At 44.8% G+C, this 21267-nt stretch overlaps 1 protein-coding gene across 1 annotated transcript; it reads left to right on the top strand.

Moving 5' to 3' along the window:
- Positions 1-3770: 3770 nt before the first annotated feature.
- Positions 3771-21233, top strand: tekt4 (tektin 4). Its single transcript, XM_007910454.1, has 6 exons — positions 3771-4304; positions 11283-11353; positions 14382-14525; positions 19470-19692; positions 20208-20362; positions 20710-21233. Exons 1-6 carry the CDS (start codon positions 3771-3773, stop codon positions 20924-20926), a joined length of 1344 nt encoding a protein of 447 aa, XP_007908645.1. The 3' UTR covers positions 20927-21233.
- Positions 21234-21267: the final 34 nt, after the last annotated feature.

Below are 21267 nucleotides of genomic sequence, written 5' to 3'. Positions count from 1 at the left end.
GAAAAAAAACATTGATTTTGCGTTCAGCATATGAAAATATTGATCTTTTAGACATTAATGTGAGTAATTTTTTTTTAAAACCTTCATTTAAGATTGTTGGTACTAACATTTGAAATGTGAGTTTTGTCTTTTTTTCAGCTTTCGGCACTCATTATAAAGCTAAATAGGTTACGATCAGCCTATCCTTTGGATGAGGCATTAAACAAGGTCCTGTCTGCCTGTTCATGTGGATGTCACCCACCCACCCCCCTCGGAATTTTAAGATTCTATCAACTCAATACTTTGTTGTATAAAATACATTATAAACTGACACGATTTACATGGCAATGGTATGCTGGGGTGATTCAGTATAAAATATAAATAAAACACAAATGATAACTAATGCAAATTCCATCTTGTCTTAAACACTCCTGACATTTGATATCACAATGTATCACTTTGAAACATCTCAAATCTCCTCACAGAATTTTCTAGAAATGATTATATTAATCATAATAATAATCCTTGCATTTGCCTTATCACGTTGTCAAAACGTCTCAAAGCAAATCACAGAATGCGACCTTGTATTTTGTAAGCAAACTTGGCAGCCAATTTGCACACACCAATGTTCCACAAACAGCCATTAAGTGAAAGTGAATGACCAATTTTATTTGGGGGAATTGTTGGCCAGGATACTGGAAGAACTCCCTTCTCTTTTCAAACAGTGCCATTTAATGGCCACGTAAATTTTAACATCCACCTGAACAGGCAGACAAGACCTCAGTTTAATGCCTCATCCGAAGGATGGCACCTGTCTAGACCACAAGCTCCTGACATAGAGCTTAAACCCACATAACTCAGACGTGAAAGTGCTACCAACTGAGTTAAACTGACTTTGCCAAGTATCACTACAGCCATGAATATTGGGGTTTACTAACAATATTGGAATATTATTCAGAATCCCTGGTCCCGAGGAACTGCAATTTCTCTTGGTTTTAGGCTTAAGACTATTGTCTTGAAATGTAAGATTATATGGAATTTTGGAAAAACATCTTACATTTGATGTTCATCTGGATTTCTTCCCCCTCAACCCCCCCCCCCCCCCACCCCCTCCCAACTCATTTAAAGAGAACCAGCCTCCAAGTTAAGAATGGGTTTCAGAGTTTTACAAAAAAAATCCTGGTGATGTTACATTTTAAGACATTGTTCTTAAGGATAAACCATGAGCATTTCAGGCCTCTGAAGTATGGTCTCAGGCAATTGAGCACTACAGTCCAGGCTCTGACTTGAGAAAGAGGCATAAACTGTATCACACATGAATGGCATTGGCTTCATAAATCTGAGTGGCAATAATTACAAGCGACACTGCTAACAGTGTGATCACTCACTGCATCAGCAAGGAAGATGAAATATTTGGTGACTAAGTAATGGGATACCGAATAAAATCAGTCAGCATTTTAAAATATAAATTACTGAGGCGTTCAACTTCATTTGCAATTGTATAATGACTAATTTCCTAATAGTTTTTATAACAGCATTAATTTCTAGATTTACAAACTCGCGAAACAATTTGAAACACTTAGCTGAGCCCATGGAATGAATTTCAGCTGATCTACAGAAATTATCTTCAATTTGAAAGCAAAATTATCTCACAGACTAAGACTGGGTGAAATATGGGGCCTTTGCTCTCACCCCAACCCCCCACACATACACACACTTATAGGAGGAGGCCAATTAAACCTGTTGCACCAGTGTTTTAGATAATTTTAAATCCCATTTCCCAGCTTTTCCCCGATAACCCCTCACTTCCCAAGTGTCTACTTTCCTTGCTTTTAAACAATGGGGGAAATATACAGTATAGCATTGCTTCACGAATGGGAAGGCGAAAGAGTAAAGCAATGGGGTGAAATTCCACCTGCATCTCAAAAACGCTCATTTCTTAGTATATTAAAGGCTGCACATTTTGGAAAATTCTTAAATTCAGCATTAATTTTGAAAGCAAAGAGAACCCACAAGTAAAGACTCTTGCAAGAAATACATTGAAGAATTGTCTAAAATTTACACCTATATATTTATTTAGAGCCTGAAATTCCACTTGGTTTTAACCCTGTAAGAGGTAATTTATCTCGAATGCAAGATAATAATAATTAGAGTGCTTCCATTCTATACATCACTTTTCAAGTCTGGAGGACATCTCAAAGTGCTACACAGGATTGTCTGTGAAGCAAAGTGACTGTTTTGTAGGCAAAACGGCAATGGCGCAGAACTGTGAAAAATTCTCCAATTCAGTCTGAATTTGGAATCCATGGAAAAAAATCTTCCAAAATAAGGCAGAAGCTGAAGAATTTCCCACAACTTCTTATTAGTAAAAATAATAATCCTTGCAAACAAAAACAGAAGTCCCTGGGAACACTCAGCAGGTCAGGCAGCATCTATGGAGAAACCAAAGTCAACATTTCGGGTCCACGACCCTTCGTCAGAACTGGGGTATATTAGGAGGCTTTTAAAAGAGGGAGGAGGCAAGGCAAGGAAGAAAAAAGAGAAAATGAGATAGAGGACAGGGGATGATGGATTAAAGAGGTGTTAATGATGCAAAACAAAGGGCGTGATTGTAACAAAGCAGGGGAATAGAGGTGTTAATATTGCAGAACAAAAGGGGGTGGGGGGAAAAAGAACTTGCAACAAAACAGGCAGATCAGGGAGAGAAAAGGTGTGTCTAGGACCAAGAGGATGTGGTGATGGTTACAGAGGAAGGGAGAAGGTGAGCTGTTATGTGCTGAAATTGTTGAAATCAATATTGAATGGCCAATGGCTGTAAGGTCCCGAGCAGATAGATGAGGTGCTGTTCCTCGAGCTTGTGTTGTGGCTCATTGGAACAGCATAGGAGACCGTGGATGGAGAGGTCAGAGTGCGAGTGAGACTTGAAGTGGCAAGAAACCGGAAACTCAGGGTTGTGCTTGTGGACAGAACGGAGGTGTTTGGCAAATTAGTCACCCAGTCTGTGTTTTGTCTCCTCAATGTACAGGAGACCACATCATGAGCAGCAAATGCAATAAACTACCAATTGGTAGTAATACATGTAAATCGTTGTCTCACTTGAAAACTGTGTTTGGGGTCCTGGACAGTGGTCTGGGAGGAGGTGAAAGGGCAGGTATTGCATCTCCTGCACTGACATGGGAAGGTGCCGGGGGGAGCAGAGGGACTGTTGATGGTGACCGAGGAATGAACCAGGGAGTCACGAAGGGAATGGTCCCTTCGGAGTGCTGAGAGGGGAGGTATGTTTAGTGGTTGGGTCACACTGGAGGGGCCAGAAATGGCAGAGAATAATTTTTTGGATGTTGAGGCTGGTGGGGGTGGAACATGAGGACCAGGGTTTGGGGAGGTGAGGGCAGAGTTGTGGGAAACAAAATAATAATCCTTGCGTTTGATAATGATAATGTCGTCAAAAACACAGGTGAAAACACAGATAAAAACACAGATAAACCTGAGTGCAGTCTCAGGCCCTCTGGAAGGCTGTTCGGTGTCAGTGGGTTTCCCGCCTCTCCGATGGCCTCGCGGTGACCCGGAGCCGCACTGTGAGCGTCACTGACACCAAAGTAGTGACGGCGTCGTGTTGCCATAGTAACCAGTAACCGAGCAACCGGACGCTCACAGCAGCAGCTGTGACCACACCGACACACACCGGACAGTGACTGCCCCGCGGACACGGCGACAGCAAAACCACAACAACACCCGAAAACACCTTTTAAAATATATACACATAACACGTGTATTTAACGGGAGGAACGGCCATGTCGGCGGCGGACGTGTTGGTTCTGCATCCCCAAGTGGGCCGCTGTATCCCGGAGGAGGAGCTGCCCTGTAAGCCCTGCTGTATCACCAAAAACCTGGGGCTTCACTCCACCTCTGGGCTATCCACCGCCGGATTCCGCACAGCCAAGTACATCCCCGAGGAATGGCACCAGAACAACTTCTCCAAGTATTACCAGTCGTTCGCCGACAGGGACACGGCCGAGAACCTGCGCCACGAGTCCAAGAAACTCATCTCGGACACAGAGAAGCGCACTCAGGACACTCAGGCTGAGTCCACCAAGAGGCTGGGAGAGCGTCTGCAGGACATCTTCTTCTGGAAGTCGGAGCTGAAGAGGGAGATCGAGGACCTGACTGCAGAGACAGAGCTGCTCCGGGAACAGAAGAGACGCCTGGAAGTGGCATTAGACGCCAATGAGATCGCCTTCTTCATCACCAACGATAACCTAGAAAACAGGGAGAGGCGCCAGGGCCCTGATCTGGTCAAAGACGAGGTGGAAGATGAACTGATCAGGGTGCGTGTTTGTCTGTCTTTACAAAGACTCCAGAGCAGGTTCTGGAGGAACTTGGTCTCTTCCCATTGCCTGGCTCAGTTAGTAGCACTCTTGTCTCCATAAGTCAGAAAGTTTGGGTTCAAGCCCCCACGTTTGGACTTGGAATCATATAACCTAAGCTGACACTCCAGTGCAGTGCTGGGGATAGGATGCTGCATTGTCAGAGGTGCCTTATATAATAATAATAATAATAATAATAATAATAATAATAATAATAATAATAATAATCCTTGCATTTCATATAGCTCTTTTCACGTCGGGAGGACGTCCCAAAGCGCTTCACAGTACACACTGTAAAGTGAATTGACTGTATATTTGTGGGTGAACGCGGCAGCCAATTGCGCACAGCAATGTCCCACAAACAGTCGTAGATTGAAAATGACCAATTTATTATTGTTTTTGGTTTTGGAGGGATTATTATTAGGCTCTGTGTGAAGTAAGGAAACTTGCCCAAGGTTTCGCCCTCTGCCTGGAATTGAACTCAGGTCTCTCACTTGCAAAGCGAGTGCTCTAACCACTGAGCTCCAGGACTTCCTTTGGTTCAAAGGTTAAATCAAAGTCCCATCTGCCTATTCAGGTGGATGTTAAAGATTCTGTGGTACTATTTGAAAAAAGTGAGATTCTCTCTCATGGTATCTATCCTGACCAACATTCCCCCAGATAAAATTGTCACTTACTAGACTCATTATACAACATGGAAGGAGGCCATTTGCTCATCGTGTCTTTAAAAAGATCTCTCCAAATCAATCCCACTCCCCCGCGCTCTCCCCATAGCCCTGCAAACTTGTCCTCCCCAAATAATTATCTACTTCTCTCTTAAACGTTGTTATCAAATTGGCTTCCACCCCCTTTCAGGCAATGCATTCCAGATCCCAACAACTCACTGTATGAAAACATTTCACTTCACCTCCCCTCTGTTTATTTCAACTATTTTAAATTGGGTTACCGACCCAGCCGCCAGTGGGAATAGTTTCTCCTTGTTCACCCTATCGAAACTGCTCATAATTTTGAAAACTTCTATTAAGTCTCCTCTTAACCTTCTCTGCTCCAAGGAGAATAATCCCAGCTTCTCTCACCTCTCCTGATAACTGAAGTCCCTCATTCCTGGTACCATTCTGGTCAATCTCCGTTGCACCCTCTCCAGTGCCTTGACATCCTTCCTAAACTGTGGGGCCCAGAACTGAACACAGTCTCTTGCTGAGGCCTAACCAGTGTTTTATATAAAGGTTCATCAAAACTTCCTGACTTGTGTATTCTATGCCCCTATTTATAAAGCCTAGTATCCTGTATGATTTTTAACAGCTGTATCTGCCTGTCCGTCCACCTTCAAAGATTTACTATATGACCCCCAGGTCTCTCTGTCCCTTCACCCCCTTTAAGACTGTACCATCAGCGTATATTGCCTCTCCTCATTCTTCCTCCCCAAATGCATCACTTCACATTTCTCCACATTAAACTTCATCTGCCACGTGTCTGCCCATGTTACCCGTCTGTCTATGTCCATTTGCAGTCTGTTACTATCCTCCTCACTGTTTACTATGTTTCCATCTTAGTATCATCTGCAAACTTGGAAATTGTCCTCCCTATACCCAAGCCCAGGTCATTTATAGAGATCAAAAACACCAGAGATCCCAATACCGACTCCTGGGGGACACTACTGCACACTTCCCTTTAGTCAGAAAAACAACTGTTCAGTACCACTCTCTGCTTTCTGTTTCCCAGCCAGTTCTGTATCCATTTTGCTTACAAGTCTCTTATGTGGCACTTTATCAAATGCCTTTTAAAAATCCATATAAACTATGTCAACTGCACTACCTTCATCCAGCCGCTATGTTCCTTCATCAAAAAAACTATCAGGTTTGTGAGCCAAGATTTGCATTTAACAAATCTGTGTTGGCTGTCCTTTATTAACCTAATTTTTATTAACCCAATTAACCCAATCCTCCCTGTAGGATCTCAGCCCTTTTTTTTGCCTACGTCATGGATCCCAACATGGACCACGACTTCTGGATGTTCCCCATTCCCCTGTAGAATATTTTGCGCAGTCCAGAAGATGTGAAAAGTGCTATATCAAATGCAAGGATTATTTATTATTAAGTCAACCTTGCAAGCCAAAGCCTGAATGGGTTGGGTGGTCCTAACTGGACAAACAAATGCAAGTTTGCTAGACAGCATTCTCAATGGCAAGCTATGTGGATTTAGCTGGTTAAACTCCAGCAGCAATAAAATTATACTGTCATTTACAGTATTTCACTTCATAAGGAAGCAAGCTATACAGTAAATCTAACACGAGTCGTATTAATTGGGTATACATTTGATATGGCTTATGCAAAGTATGAATTATATCAAACTTACATAGAAATAAACTCTTCAATAGGACTTGGACAGATGTATGACTTAGGTGATTATATGATTTATGCAGATCAGACTTATATAAGTTTTACTATATTGTGGCTGAATTCTTCATTTCTCACTTAGAGCAATGATTAAGTTACCCGCTGTTAATAGAGCACCCTGCTGCATCCTCTTTCACGAGGGACCAGAAACCTTGTACATTGACCTCTCCCCCAAAAATGTAGGGAAAAAAGATTGATGGAGAGAGAGAGGCAGTTTGTCAATATCATTGATTTTCAGCTAAATCATCATATATCAGTGATGGACGCTATCCACCAAATGTCATCCTTAAATGTTAAATCTATCACAAGATATATTGTTTATTGGTGTGAATAACTAGCATGGCTGCATTCGTCTATACTGATCTGTAACTGAAGGGGTAGGGCAGAAATATACATGGGTCTATTGCAAGGTTGGCTGGTCACTGTTTTTCTCCCTGCTGTTGGATCCAGTGGGGCTGAATCTTGAAGTTAATGAGTTGTCAGCAGTCGGCATTTCCCAAACACTGAAAAGAAAATCTCACATGGTTATAAAGCATTTTCTCTGTGAGACGCCAACTCAACCCAACACAACAACCTGACTTATTATTTAGCTACTTATTACTTGAAATATTGTTCAATTGCTCACGCTTTCTTTGTGGACTAATTTGTTTTGAAATGAGAAGAATGCATAGACCAGACAGCAACAACAACAAGATTACATTTGTATAGTGTCTTTCACGTCGGGAAGACGTTCCAAGGCGCTGGACAGAGAACACCATTTCAGACCCGAGCTGGGGTTGGGGGGTAAGGAAAGGGAGGGGAAGGGGAGTGGCCGATGGCGTGGTCGAAGAGCACTGATACAGACCAACTGACCCAACTAGTCTGCCATGTTCATACCCACACAAGTCTAGTCCTCCTAATTCTCTCTCTCTATTTTCTCGCTCCCCACTTTCCTATTCCTTTCTCCTTGTGTATGCCCCTTAAATGCATTGATGTATTCTGTTCAGTTTCTGGCAGTAAGTTATACCTTCTCACTACTGTCTGTGTAAAAAAAGCTTTTCTTAAAAAAAATCTCTTTTAGATCTCTTTTAATCAATTTACAAATAGGTATGTCAGCTTGGCTCAGTGGCAGCACTCTCATCTCTGAGTCAACAGGTTGTGGGTTCAAGCCACACATCGAGACATCAGGGGAGGGGTGTGGGAGGTTATTGCATTTTAGGAGATGTCGTGCTTTGCATGAAACATTAAATGTGAAACATTAAACCAAACTCCCATCTGCCTATTCAGGTGGACGTTGAATAGGCACGCTTCGAAAAGAGAAGGGAGTTGCTCCCGATATCCTAACCAACAATCCCCCAAATAAAATTGGATACTCACTCGATGCCTGTTTGTGGGACACTGCTGTGCACAAACTTCCTGCCGCTTTCACCTACAAATTAGTCAATCCACTTCACAGTGTATCCAGTGAAGCGCTTTGAGACATCCTTCTGACATGATAAGGCACGACAATGATTATTATTCAAGGATTATTTAATTATTTGATAGTACAATTCCTTGGTGATCGTATTCATTTTAGTGGCTTAAATAAATAATTTTGAACAGATGTTTTAATTATACTGAGACTAGTTTATATACAAAATATCTGGTTTCATCTTCACCTTGTCTAAGCCTATAGGATAATTTTTTCTTGAAAATTTTAAGATCATACAAATTTTTGGAAAATTCTTCAATTTGGACTTAATTTGGAAGCTGTATTTCTGCAGAAATCAGTGTCCTAATTTAGACTAAATTTTCCATAATGCTACACAGTCTCAAGTTTTATCGACACCAGAAGGAATTTCAGGCATCTGTCATCTGTGCGAAAGGTGCTATCTAAATGTAAATTTTTTGTTGTAAGGAGGTTCTGGATGGAGTGCAAGAGGAAACTTTAATGCAGAGTTTATAATGATGTCCATAAACCACCCTGGGTCCAGTCTCATTACTGTTATTGCCATCTGAAAGCCTGGATTAAATCACAGCCTTATAACTCTCTTGACTCCCCATCAAGTTACAGAACTTCAATTGGCTTTTCTAATGGCTCTGTGCAATGTGGGAGCTGTGGTGCTCTGTGGGACATTCACCCCTTGCTGATCCCAAGCTGAACCACTGTACGTTTCTTGCAGGAGATGAAGGCCATAAATTGGCTAAAGGTGCTCTGAACCTCTACAAGCCTCTATGAAATTCAGAGAAGTGGCGATGAACTAATTTAGTAAATGGCAGAAACGTAGAGTCTTAACACCACCCTTGAAACGCCATTCCCTCTTTGAACCCCTCCAATCCAGTTTCCGCCCTGCCCATAGCACGAAAACAGCCCTGGTCAAAATCACTAATAACAGATGCTCACATCTGTGATCAGAGCTTCCTCTGCCTCCTTGTCCTCCTTGACCTCTCTTCCCCCTTCGACACTGTCGACCACTCCATCCTCATACACCACCTCTCCTCTTTACTTAATCTTTGCGATCCTGCCCTTGCCTGGAGCAAATCCTATCTCTCTCACCGTTTCCACTTTGTTGCCTCTAACGGTTTCTCTTCCAGTCCCCGCACTGTCACGTCTGGCATCCCCCAGGGCTCTGTCCTTGTCTCCTCTTTAATATCTACATGCTCCCCCTTGGTGACATCATCCGCAGACATGGGGTCAACTTCCACATGTATGCGGATGACACCCAACTCTGTCTTTCTGCCTCCACCCTCGACTCCAGGACCACTGCTGTCCTGACAGACTGTCTGTTGGACATCAAGTCCTGGATGAGGGAAAATTTCCTACAGTTGAATGTGAACAAGACTGAGGCCATCCTGATTGGCTCACACCAGCGCCTCCGCACCTCAGGCTCTGGCAACATCAACCTCCATGGTTGCACACTACAACTCACCAACTCACCAGCCAGTCAGGGGGTCTTGCTCAACTGTCTTTTCTTCCCCAAATCCAAGCCATGACCCGCTCTGCCTTCCCTCACCTCCATAACATCGCCCGACTCTGCCACTATCTCATCCCTCAGGCGCTGAAACTCTTGTTCATGCCTTCATTACCTCCAAGCTCGACTATGCAAACGCTCTGCTTGTCGGCCTTCCCAACTCCTTCCTCCACAGCTGCAGATAATCCAGAACTCTGCAGCCTGTGTCCTCTCCCGCACCAAATTCCATGACCCTATCTCCCCCAATCTTGCCCAACTCCATTGGCTCCCTATCCTTCAGAGGATCCAGTTCAAGATTCTGGTCCTCACCTACAAAGCCCTGCATGGCCTCGCCCCACCCTACCTCTGCGACCTCCTAACCCTCTACCAACCCGCCCGCTCCCTCCGCTCAGCCGGCTCCGGCCTGCTCCACTCCCCTGACCAACCCGCCATTGGCGGGAGAGCCTTCAGCCACTCTGCCCCCAACCTCTGGAATTCCATCCTCCAATCACTCCGCCTCGCCCCCTCCTTAGCTTCCTTCAAGTCCCCGCTGAAGACCTCCTCTTTGACCATGCCTTCGGCCAACCCCCTTCCCCTCCTTTCTCCCCCCTGACCCCAGCTCAGGTCTGAAATGCTGTCACTGTCCAGCACCTTGGGACGTCCTCCCGACGTGAAAGGCGCTATACAAATGTAATCTTGTTGTTGTTGAAACCTCTGCATTTAAAGTACTATGGTCCTTTGGATGAGACATTAAACCGAGGCTCCCTATCCTAGCCCATTCACATGGATGTTAAAGATCCAATGGCACTATTTGAAAAGAGAAGGCAATTTTCTCCTGATAGCCTGGCCGACCATTCCCCAAAATAAAAATTGATCACTCCATGGCTATTTATCGGACACTACTATGTGGAAAAAATTGGCTGCCACGTTTACCCACAAATCCATAGTCACTCCACTTTATAATATATCCAATGAAACACTTTCAGGAATCCTCCTGATGTGAAATGTGCTGAACCAAATACAAGGAATATTCTTATTATTAGTATAATTATTATTACACTTCAAAGTAACTTTTTTGCAAATTACTTCAGACATTGTGATGTGATTGAGTGCTATATTAAATGTAAGGATTAATATTACTGTATCAAACAAGACCCTATTAAACACCCAGGTAGCAGAAAAAACAAAGAGTTTCATGTTGCAGTGGTCTGAAATTCCACCTAATCTTAGGCTGCAAGACCATTTAGACTTTAAAACTTCAGATCCTGCAGAATTGTGGAAACTTCTTTATGTAGAAACTGTTTACGCAGTAGTTAAAAACACTTGTGAATGTGTAGAAACGGTCAAGTACTCTCCAATATTACTTAGCAAAGTAATTAAAGATTCCAATATTAATTTATAAAGTTAAAAGACTTTGACCATAACCTGAACACTCCAGTCATGCTGATGTGTGCCTGGGTTAATGAACTAGCGTGAATGGGGTCTTTAGTGCAAGAGAGCTTAAGTGCCTTCTTGCAGTGATCATTAGTTCGGCTCTGCTCATACGGAGTAGAATTAAAACTAGCCTAAGCTCCATCAGTAATGCACTGTGGCTAATAATGTGATGTCCTACACACTTATTTCTTTTAATGCAGGAGCTAGATCTGATTCAAAATGTGCGAGGAGTTTTGAAAAGGACCCTGGATCAGGCCATTACTCAGATAAGGTAGGACATGAGTTGTTGAATGGTAAAATATCATTAAGTGATGACAGGCTTATTACTTATTCATTATCTTGTCACTGCACTCCATCTCATGGCTTCTATTCTGCAGTTAATTACTTATCTGATGAGGTGACATCAGTCTGCAGTGGCACCTGAATTCATCCTCCGTATCGTACAATAATGTTTTATGTTTGATTTGCAGGATGAGGTTTTAGCTATTTAATCTGTATCCTGCCTGAGCAAGCATCACAGCCAGCCTGTTATTTTTTCCAACTGAGAAACCAGCAGTTTAGCACAACACCGCCCCCCACCCCGATTTAACAGAGCTTTCTGTTTGCTCAGAAGCAAAATATTGTCAAGACAGTAATTATTTAAAAAAAGGGAAGTTTCAGGGCTTTTTTGATCAGCCAGGTGTCTGACATATGTGGAAACCCATCGCCTTGCTTAACAGCATTCAAACCAAACGAGTAAGTGTTCCACTTGTGTAAAGATTTAATTTGTCTGGTGTGAAGGATGCACTCTGCCCACCTGATTCCATAAAGGTTAAGTGCAGGTCAGCAAGAGCCAAGGCTTGGGGACCCCAGAGTGTGCGTTAAGGTGTGAGTAAAACTCACTTATAAATTGTAATTTCAGACCAAAAATTGCTTAGATTTCTTTGCACTAGTCGTATTTGATATGTCGCATAAACAGCTAAATGATTTCTTGGTCCTATATGGTCCTAAATCCTATGTAAATCATCTCCCGACTCGTAATGCTGACCACACTTATTGGCTACATTGAAGTACACAAGTGTTTGTTTTCCATTCCGATCAGTGTTCCGTTTGAAACCATTGCAGGAAATGACATATTGACCCGTTGCCGCACGCACACTTACCAGGTGCAATGATGTAGTATCACATGCGCAGTACTGTACTTCGTTGAAACAAGCGCGGAAAACCTCACCATGGCATCAGGCAATACAAGTACAACCAAACACAAGTCAGTGACAAGAACCTGTTTAGTCATATAAAGTCAGATTTTAGAAAGGAGTGCACACTCCACACCAGACAACTGAAATCCTTACACATACGGAATTCTCAGTAGTTTTGGTTGAATACTGTTAAGCAAGGCAATGGGTTTCCACATGTCAGATACCAGCTGACCAAAAAAGCCTTGAAACTTTTTTTTAATGAATCATTTTTTTATCAATCAGATTTTATATATGACTCTTGCAAGTTTGCCTGTAATGGATACTTTGCATAAGTCACATTAAATATTATGGTCCCAATGAATAAGACTTACGTGAGTTTACTTGTACTTGAGTTTAACCAGCTATAATAAACAGTAGTAAGCTTCCTGCTGCTTGTCCAACTGCACTACATTTAAGGACTTTGGTTTGCAGGGCTAACAGGTGCCGAGGATGCTGAGAAACTGATTTACATACAGATTTATCAGGAATGTACACATGGTTTTAAACCCTTGAAACATCTACATTTTGATGCCTTGGGATGAAAAAATGGCGGGATGGGATGTGTTAATTATCACAGTAGATAATTACCACATTTCACAGGTGGCACATTTTCCCTCCCGCATGCTCAATGTTAGAATTTCCATACCCTTACAATCCCAAATAGGTGCAACAAGTTTATTTGAGATAGATAGAATCAATTTCAATCAATAATTAGAATCAAAGAAAACAGAATCATATTACCCAGTTCTCCAACCCTGGATAGCGCCTGGAGTTATTTCTCCTTCTTCTCTACTTCACGAACTACTGTTATTACTTCTCTTTCACTTTCTTACTGGAGGCAAATTCCCTCCCCCCTGTGCATATACATATACAGTAGAATCGATATCGATTCCACTGGGAAGTGCACTGACCCTCTACACAACTCCAACTATTTCAAAGTTACATCTTTTATGTGTTTCTAACTCCACCTCCCCTTGTCACAGAGATAGCCCCCACCCTTCACAGCTGCTTTGCACAGAGAGAAATATGGACAACTTCTGGGCAGCCTCCCACAGCCGCTTGTTTCTCAGCCTTGAGATCGGCAGGTGTCTGAGGCTGTAGCCTTTTCTTTCTGCGGTCCATTGTTCTTACATCTCGGCTCAAGGACCCGATCGCTCATTATCTCAGGAGTGAACATCTTCCCAGGAAAATATGAAATGCAATCAGAAGCTAACCTCATCCAGTCCAACAAAGCTACTTATAACCATTTAACTTTCAAACCTTCAAACATTCGGTTGCTGTTTGAAATATACCAAGGCACCCTGAGGTCATAGTCCGTATATTTCAAAATCAATGTTATACAACTGAAAATGTTCGATTTTCAATGAACAGAAACCTAAAACAATCACCGATCCTGCTTCCTCCACAAAAAACGGAGCTCTACAAGTCTTCATTCTGTTTTATGTTGTGTATTTCACAGAAGTCGTTATTCTGTCTAGTTCTGTAATTTTTGATTTGCAGAACCTTTCTAGAGGAGATACAGTGGGATGGAGTGGAGTTAGTGATGACATGGTCTGTGGAAGGAGAGGGATTGCTAGATGGTTCTCTTGTTATTACCAAAAAGTTTCAGGGCTCTTTAGGTCAGACGTGTGTGGAAATCCTCATCTTGCTTAACAATATTCAAACTAAACTATTGAGAGTTCCACAAGTATAAAGATTGTATTTGTCTGGTGTGGAGTGTGCACTCTCTTCCTTGAATGATGTACTCTGCTCAACTAATCCCAGACAGTTTAAGTGCCTTCTAAGAACCCAACCTTAAACCTTAACAAAATGTTCGACGTTCATGCCTTTTCAAGTATTTACAATGACTGTTTTCAATAACGAAGGCCTACATTATGAAATCACAAATAGAAAAACGAGTGCTCTCATGGGGATTCCGGATAGGTCAAGATTTACTCTACTTTCTTAACATTTCAGAGCATCCAGAATTTGGCAAACTGTTGAATTCAGTCTTAACTTTGATGCTCTTAAAATAATTTGTCTCCCTCGATGTGTCAGTCTGCTACTTAACTCACCCTTGTGCCACAAACTATTTTGTTCCAGGAAGAACAGAGATGCCAAGGAGCTGATGGAAATGGACTGGTCGGACAAATACGAGGCATACAAAATAGATGTCAAGGGTGGTGGCCTCAACAACCAGAGCACCAACATTCAATACCATCCAAACAGCTCCAAATTTGAGGACAAGTAAGGCACTGACAATCTGGTTTGGAAGTCAAACGTGGTGGTGTTGGGGGGGGGGTGCAGTACAGTGGGCTGGAAAACAAGAATTTGGTAGATGAGGACAGTGTACTTCTAGGTCTGGGTTAGAGCACACGGAGCTTGACCTGTGCCATATTGGCCGCAATATTGTCTGACGCTGACAATGGGGTGACACAATTGCAAACAGTTTCATTCCCCAGAGTTGACCACAGGATGTGCTGGAGCTAATTGGCTATCAGCGATATGAAATACATGATTGGATGAGAATAGGTGAAAAACATTGAATGGTATTGTTTTACATTTTAAGACTGATTAAGACTAACACATTGCAAGGAGCTTTTTGACATTTTTTACAACAACTTGCTTTTATACAGTACCCTTCACTCAGGTAGCTCTTGATTTTAAATACTTTAAAATTAAAACATTTTTATGTTTAGTAAAGCAACATGTGGATTTTCATATTCTCTCAAAAAGAAAATCTAAGAGCAAAACACTCTCCACCACCGTTATGTTGTTTCAGTCTTTCTTATGCTCAGCTTTAAAGGTTTGAAAGGTTTGGAGCTGTTGGTAAATTGACCACCAGAGGGCGCGTCAACACTGTATCAACTGGTCTCAGCTCAGTTGAAGTGAATCCAATCAGTAATAACTCTGGCACTCCATATAGTGCCTCATCACATCCAAATATCCCATCATGTAGACACGACTCATAGCTCTCTCCGTAAAGCATAGTGACTCTAATGGCATCATGTGCTCAACAACAACAACTTGGATGTATATAGCGCCGCACGGCGCCTCAGAGCGCTTCATAGTAACAGATCCCGGAACCGAGCCGGGGGAGGGGGAGGAGCCAGGGAAGTGGGAGGAGCTGGGGGAGGAGCCAGGTCAGGGGGAGGAGCCAGGGGAGGGGGAGGAGCTGGGGGAGGGGGAGGGGGAGGAGCTGGGGAGGGGGAGGAGCCAGGTCAGTAGGAGGAGCCAGGGGGAGGGGGAGGAGCCAGGGGAGGGGAGGAGCCGTGGGGAGGCGGTGGGGGGGGAAGGTGACCAAAGGTGCGGTCAAGCAGAAAGGTCTTCAGCTGGGATCTGAAAATAGGAAGAGAGGGGATGAGGCGAAGGGAGTGAGGAACAATAACAACAACAAGATTCCACTTATAGAGCGCCTTTCACGTCGGGAGGACGTCCCAAGGCGCTGTACAGTTGGGTCAGGACCCGAGCAGTGGGGGGAAATGGTGAGGGGAGGGAAGGGAGGGAGCGAGGAGGGGGAAATGGTCAGAGTGAGGGGAGGGAGCGAGGAGGGGGGAATGGTCAGAGTGAGGGGAGGGAAGGGAGGGAGTGAGGAGGGGGAAGAGAGTCGAGAGGGGAGCTGAAGGCACGGTCAAAGAGAAAGGTCTTGAGACCGGCCTTGAAGGAGGAAAGGGAGGAAGCGGCGAAGGCACTGGGGGATGGAGTTCCAGAGCCTCGGGGCTGAGAGGCTGAAGGCCCGGCCACCGAGGGTAGGGCGGTTGGGGCGGGGGACGTGGAGCAGACCGGAGCTAGAGGAACGGAGGGTACAGAGGTAGGGGGATAGTAGATCGGAGAGGTAGGAGGGAGCGAGGCCGTGAATGGCCTTGTAGGTGAGGATGAGGATCTTGAATTCGATCCTCTGGGGGATGGGGAGCCAGTGGAGGCGAGCGAGGGCGAGGGTGGGAGTGATGTGGTCGCGGTGTCTGGTGCAGGACAGTACACGAGCTGCAGAGCTCTGAATGACCTGCAGTGTGGAGGGAGGGCCGGGAAGGCCGGCGAGGAGAGAGTTCCCATAGTCCAGCCTTGAGGTGATAAAGACGTGGACCAGAGTTTCAGCCGCGTGAGGGGTGAGGTAGTGCCGTAGTCTGGCGACGTTCCGGAGGTGATGGAAGGCGGTGCCAGTTGTGGTGCGGATATGAGGGAGAAAGGACAGCTCAGGGTCGAACAGAACCCCGAGGTTCCTAATGGCTTTGAGAGGTGGAGAGTGCGGCCTTGGATGCTGATGCTGTCGGCGCCTGAGGTGCGGCGGCGCTGACGTGAGCCAATCAGGAGGGCCTCAGTTTTGCGCACGTTGAGCTGAAGAAAGTTGTCTCTCGTCCAGGACTCGATGTCGGACAGACAGCTGTCAGGACATCGGTGGTCGTGGAGTTGAGGGTAGAGGAGGAAAGGTAGAGTTGGGTGTCATCCGCACACATGTGGAAGTTAACCCCATGTCTGAGGATGATGTCACCACAGGGGGAGCATATAGAGGGTGAAGAGGAGGGGACCGAGGACAGAGCCCTGAGGGACGCCGCATGAGACAGTACGGGGGGTGGAGGAAAAGCCATTCGTGGAAACAAAGTGAAGACGGTGGGAGAGGTACGACCTAAACCACTCAAGGACAGGGCCTTGAAGGTTTAGGTGGGAGGACAAGTGGTGGAGGAGGATAGCGTGGTCGACCGTATCGAATGCGGCCAATAGGTCGAGGAGGACGAGGAGGCAGAGGGAGCCCTGGTCACAGATGGTCAGGATATCATTGGTGACCTTGATCAGGGCAGTTTCTGTGCTATGGGCAGCACGGAAACCCGACTGAAGGGGTTCGAATAATGAATGGGTGGAGAGGAAAGAGCGCAGCTGGGAGGCCACAACTCGTTCCAGGACCTTGGACAGGAAGGGGAGGTTGGAGATGGGCCGGTAGCTTGATAGCTTGATAGGAAGGCAGTTCCAGAGCCTCGGGGCGCAGTGGCTGAAGCCACGGCCACCGAGGATGGAGCGGAGGACTCGGGGGACGAGGAGGAGGCCAGACCCGGAGGAACGAAGGCAACGGGTACTGTTGTGAGGAGAGAGGTCAGAGAGGTCGGGGGGGGGCAGAGGAGTGGAGGGATTTGAAGACAAGAGTGAGTATCTTGAAATCGATCCTCTCTGGGACAGGAGTCAGTGCAGTCTGGCCAGGACTGGGGGGATCGGGGAGCGGAGTTTGGTGCGGGTAAGAATGCGGGCGGCAGAGTCTTGGATGACCTGGATTTTGTGAATGGTAGTGGAGGGGAGACTGGCGAGGAGGGCATTTGAATAGTCCAGCTGAAAGGTGACAAATGCGGCTTTTGGAGTGAGGTATTGGCGGAGACGGGCGATGCGTCGGAGGTGGAAGAAAGCTTGGTGAGGGACCGAAGGATAATTGGGGGTCGAACCTGACGCCTAGGTGGAGAAGGTGAGAACCATGTGATTTTAGACGGTGACGAGAGCCAAAGAGCACGGCTTCCGTCTTGTCAACATTCAGCTGAAGGAAGTTTGCGCTCATCCAGCCCCTGAGATCTGACAGGCAGCTGACAGAACATCAGGGGACTGGGGGTCGCAATGTGAGGTGGAAAAATAGAGTTGGGTGTCATCTGCGTACATGTGGAAATGTACCCCATGTCTGCGGATGACACCCCACCAAGAGGGAGCATGTAGATCAGAAAGAGGAGGGGGCCAAGGATGGATCCTTGGGGCACCCCACAGGTGACCGGGTGAGAGCGGGAGGAGAAGCTGTTTGTGCAGATGTACTGCTGGCGGTTTGTGAGGTAGGACTCGAACTGGGCGAGTGCGGTTCCACTGAGGAAAGGCGGTGGAGGAGGATGGTGTGATCGACTGTCTCAAACGCCGCGGAGAGGTACAGAGGACAAGGAGGCAGAGGGAGCCCTGGTCATAGATAGAGAAGATGTCATTTGAGACTTTCACAAGTGCAGTCTCTGTACTGTGGGCGGAAACCGGACTGGAGGGGTTCGAAGAGGGAGTGGGTGTCAACATTCGTATCTGTCCCTCAGACGAGACGTTAAGCCGAGATCCCGTCTGCCTATTCAGGTGCACATTAAAGTTCCTATGATACTATTCGAAAAGAGGAGGGAGTTTCTCCTGGCGTCATGGCCAACCCTCCCTCCAAAATAAAATTGGTCACTCGTTTCAAGGATGTTTGTGAGACATTGTTGTGCACAATTGTCCTGCCATGTTTGCCTACAAATGTACAAATGTAGGCAAACACGGCAGCACAATTGTGCACAATAATGTCTCACAGTCACAGTGACAGTCACTCCATTTCACAATAAATCTTGTGAAGCGCTTTGAGACGTCCTTCCGACGTTAAAATTTGCTATACCAAATTATTATTATTATTATCAGTAGCTGTTTCCAGCCAGACTCAACAGCACTCTTTTCCTATGCCTCCCAGCATCAAGCCTTTCGCTGCCTATTGGGGCCTCAACCTACTTGATGACAAGCCTAAGGACATTAACTTGCAAAGAGCCTTTGAGCTTCCTGCATCTTCGACATTTAATTCCTGATTGTTTTGTACCATATTTGCCTACAAAATTCAAACTCACATTTTACAAGGTGCTTTTGTGATGTTTGGATGTGATAAGGGGCTGGAAAAAAAAAGTTCTCGGAATGCACCGCAGGTACTAAGTACTAACAATCCGTGGAGAGGGCAGGGAAAGGGGGGAGGGGAGAGCTCAAATGTCTTCCCGGGCAGGGTTTGAGAATTGGGAAAGTACTGCCTCAGAGGCAGAATTTAAATGGAGTGTTTATAAAGGGAGAGAAAACAATACTCAGGAGGTAAAGGTATTAAGGAATATGGAGCATCTGCAACAACCAAATATGGGGTGAATAATCTCCTCACACCTGCTGCACTTTAAACTCTCCACACTCCCCGCAGCACTGCACCTCACACGCCTTCACAATGGGTTGCTCATTGATACACACAATAGTGCACAGCATTAACCATGGCCACCAATAATAATCCTTACATTTAATACAGCGCCTTATCACGTCTTTGAGACATCTCAAAGCACTTCACAAACTATACTGTAAAGCGAATTGACTACATATTTTGTGGGTGAAACGCAGTAGCCAATTGTCCCACAAACAATAACCAGCTTAAGCAACCGTGTCCTTTGTGCTTTTCTTTTCTTCCTCCAAAAGCACTTCGACCCCTGAATCGTGGGCCCAGTTCACCCACTGCAACATTTACAAAGGCGAGCAAGAGCGGATCAACTCCATTAACTTGCGCTCCCTGATAGATAACGTGCTGCTGGAGACCTCGGAGGACCTGCGTGAGCAGTATGACAGGGTCAACGCTGCCTTTAACAGGCGCCTGGAAGAGATGAGCGACGCCAAAGCCAAACTCGATCATCACCTGCGGAAGGTACGTTCGTTCCCTCATTCACTTCAGCTGTACATAACAACAACAATGATCCTTGTATTTGATATAGCGCCTCACGTCTCACTGAAACGGCTCAAAGTGCTTCACAGAATATGCTGTAAAGTGAATTGATGTATATTTTGGGGGGATTGTTGGAGAAAGTCCTTTCTCTTTTTGAATAGTACTACAAGACCTTTAACATTCACCTGCACAGGTCTTGGTTTATCATCTCATCCAAAGAACTAACCTGAATCAGAATACATTTCCCCTATCAAAAATAGTAAACAACAAAGAAAAAACTTAGAATGTAATTAGTCAGGTTAGTTTTATGCCTGGTGTCTAGGTGCATAACTAACCGAATCCATAAATATGTTAGTGCCAAAACGCAAGATTTAAATTTTCTTAAAGTCGTGAGTTTCAGCTCTTTGATTTGATGCACATGTATATTACTTTTGTAGATAGTCTTATTGCAAAATGTTACAACTGTGTAGTAACTACTGTACTCTTCCATTGAACAGATCCTTGAGGAGATCGCTGGCCAGGAGAAGAACATCTCTTATCTCAAACAAGCCATTAAGGACAAAGAGGCTCCACTGAAGGTAGCTCAGACGAGGCTCTATGAGAGGAGCTACAGACCCAACGTGGAGCTGACCAGAGACACTGCTCAGATGAAGTAAGACAACAGAGTATTTGGGAGAATGTGCACAGCAGTGTTCCACAAACAGTTGAGTGCCCGATTACTTTTTTGAGAGAGATTATTACCTCCGAAAAGCAATCTGCCAATCGACTAATAACCGGGTTCCTATTTACTGCGAGATAAACAGAGGCGTGTGGAGTAAGGAAACTTGCCTAAAGTTTCACTCCACCCAGGAATCAAAACCGGTCGTGTGGTGAATGCGCTAACCATTACGTTACGGGATTTCACAGTATACCTGTGTGGTTATGGTTATCATTGGGACCAGGCAGTCATGAATCAATATTTACCTTTTCTCTCCTTCCCCCCCAAAAAACCATTTGCAGCTTGGTCTGCGAGGTGAATGAGATCACGGAATCCATTGCGTTCCTCCAGGGGAAATTGAAGGAAGCTCAGATGTCCCTGGAGAACATGGAGAACACACGCATGTCCCTGGAGAAGGAAATTGCGGTCAAGTCCAACAGCCTCTTCATTGATGGTGAAAAGTGCCTGAAACACCGAGCTCGATACCCGACCGTCGTCAGATTCATGGGCTATGAGTGAACTAAGTTTATTTGAAGGAGCAAAGATGCAAAGTGCAAGCAATTCAGCTGTTGAATGTCAAGATTCAAATTTTTTAAAGTGTTTTACCCTGTGTTTCAGCTCTTTGATTTGGTGCGTGGGCGAAATGCAGAAAAAAACCCAAGTTAAATTGGGAATGCAGTCCCCCCTTGAAAAAGTCAAATGATTATCAGCCAAATTTACTGGATACATAAAATAGTACTCTATTTCAAAGTAAACATATTCTTATGACAATCTTGTGCTTTGATCTGCCAGACTCTCATTCCAATAAACTGCAAGACTAAAAATATTATAGTCGTTTGTTAATGTTAAGATTTGCCTGT

The sequence above is a fragment of the Callorhinchus milii genome, unplaced genomic scaffold (genome assembly GCF_018977255.1).
Source record: "Callorhinchus milii isolate IMCB2004 unplaced genomic scaffold, IMCB_Cmil_1.0 Scaffold16, whole genome shotgun sequence".
NCBI lineage: Eukaryota > Metazoa > Chordata > Chondrichthyes > Chimaeriformes > Callorhinchidae > Callorhinchus > Callorhinchus milii.
The sequence above is the reverse complement of the archived record's forward strand: the minus strand, read 5'-3'. Positions and strand labels throughout refer to the sequence as shown.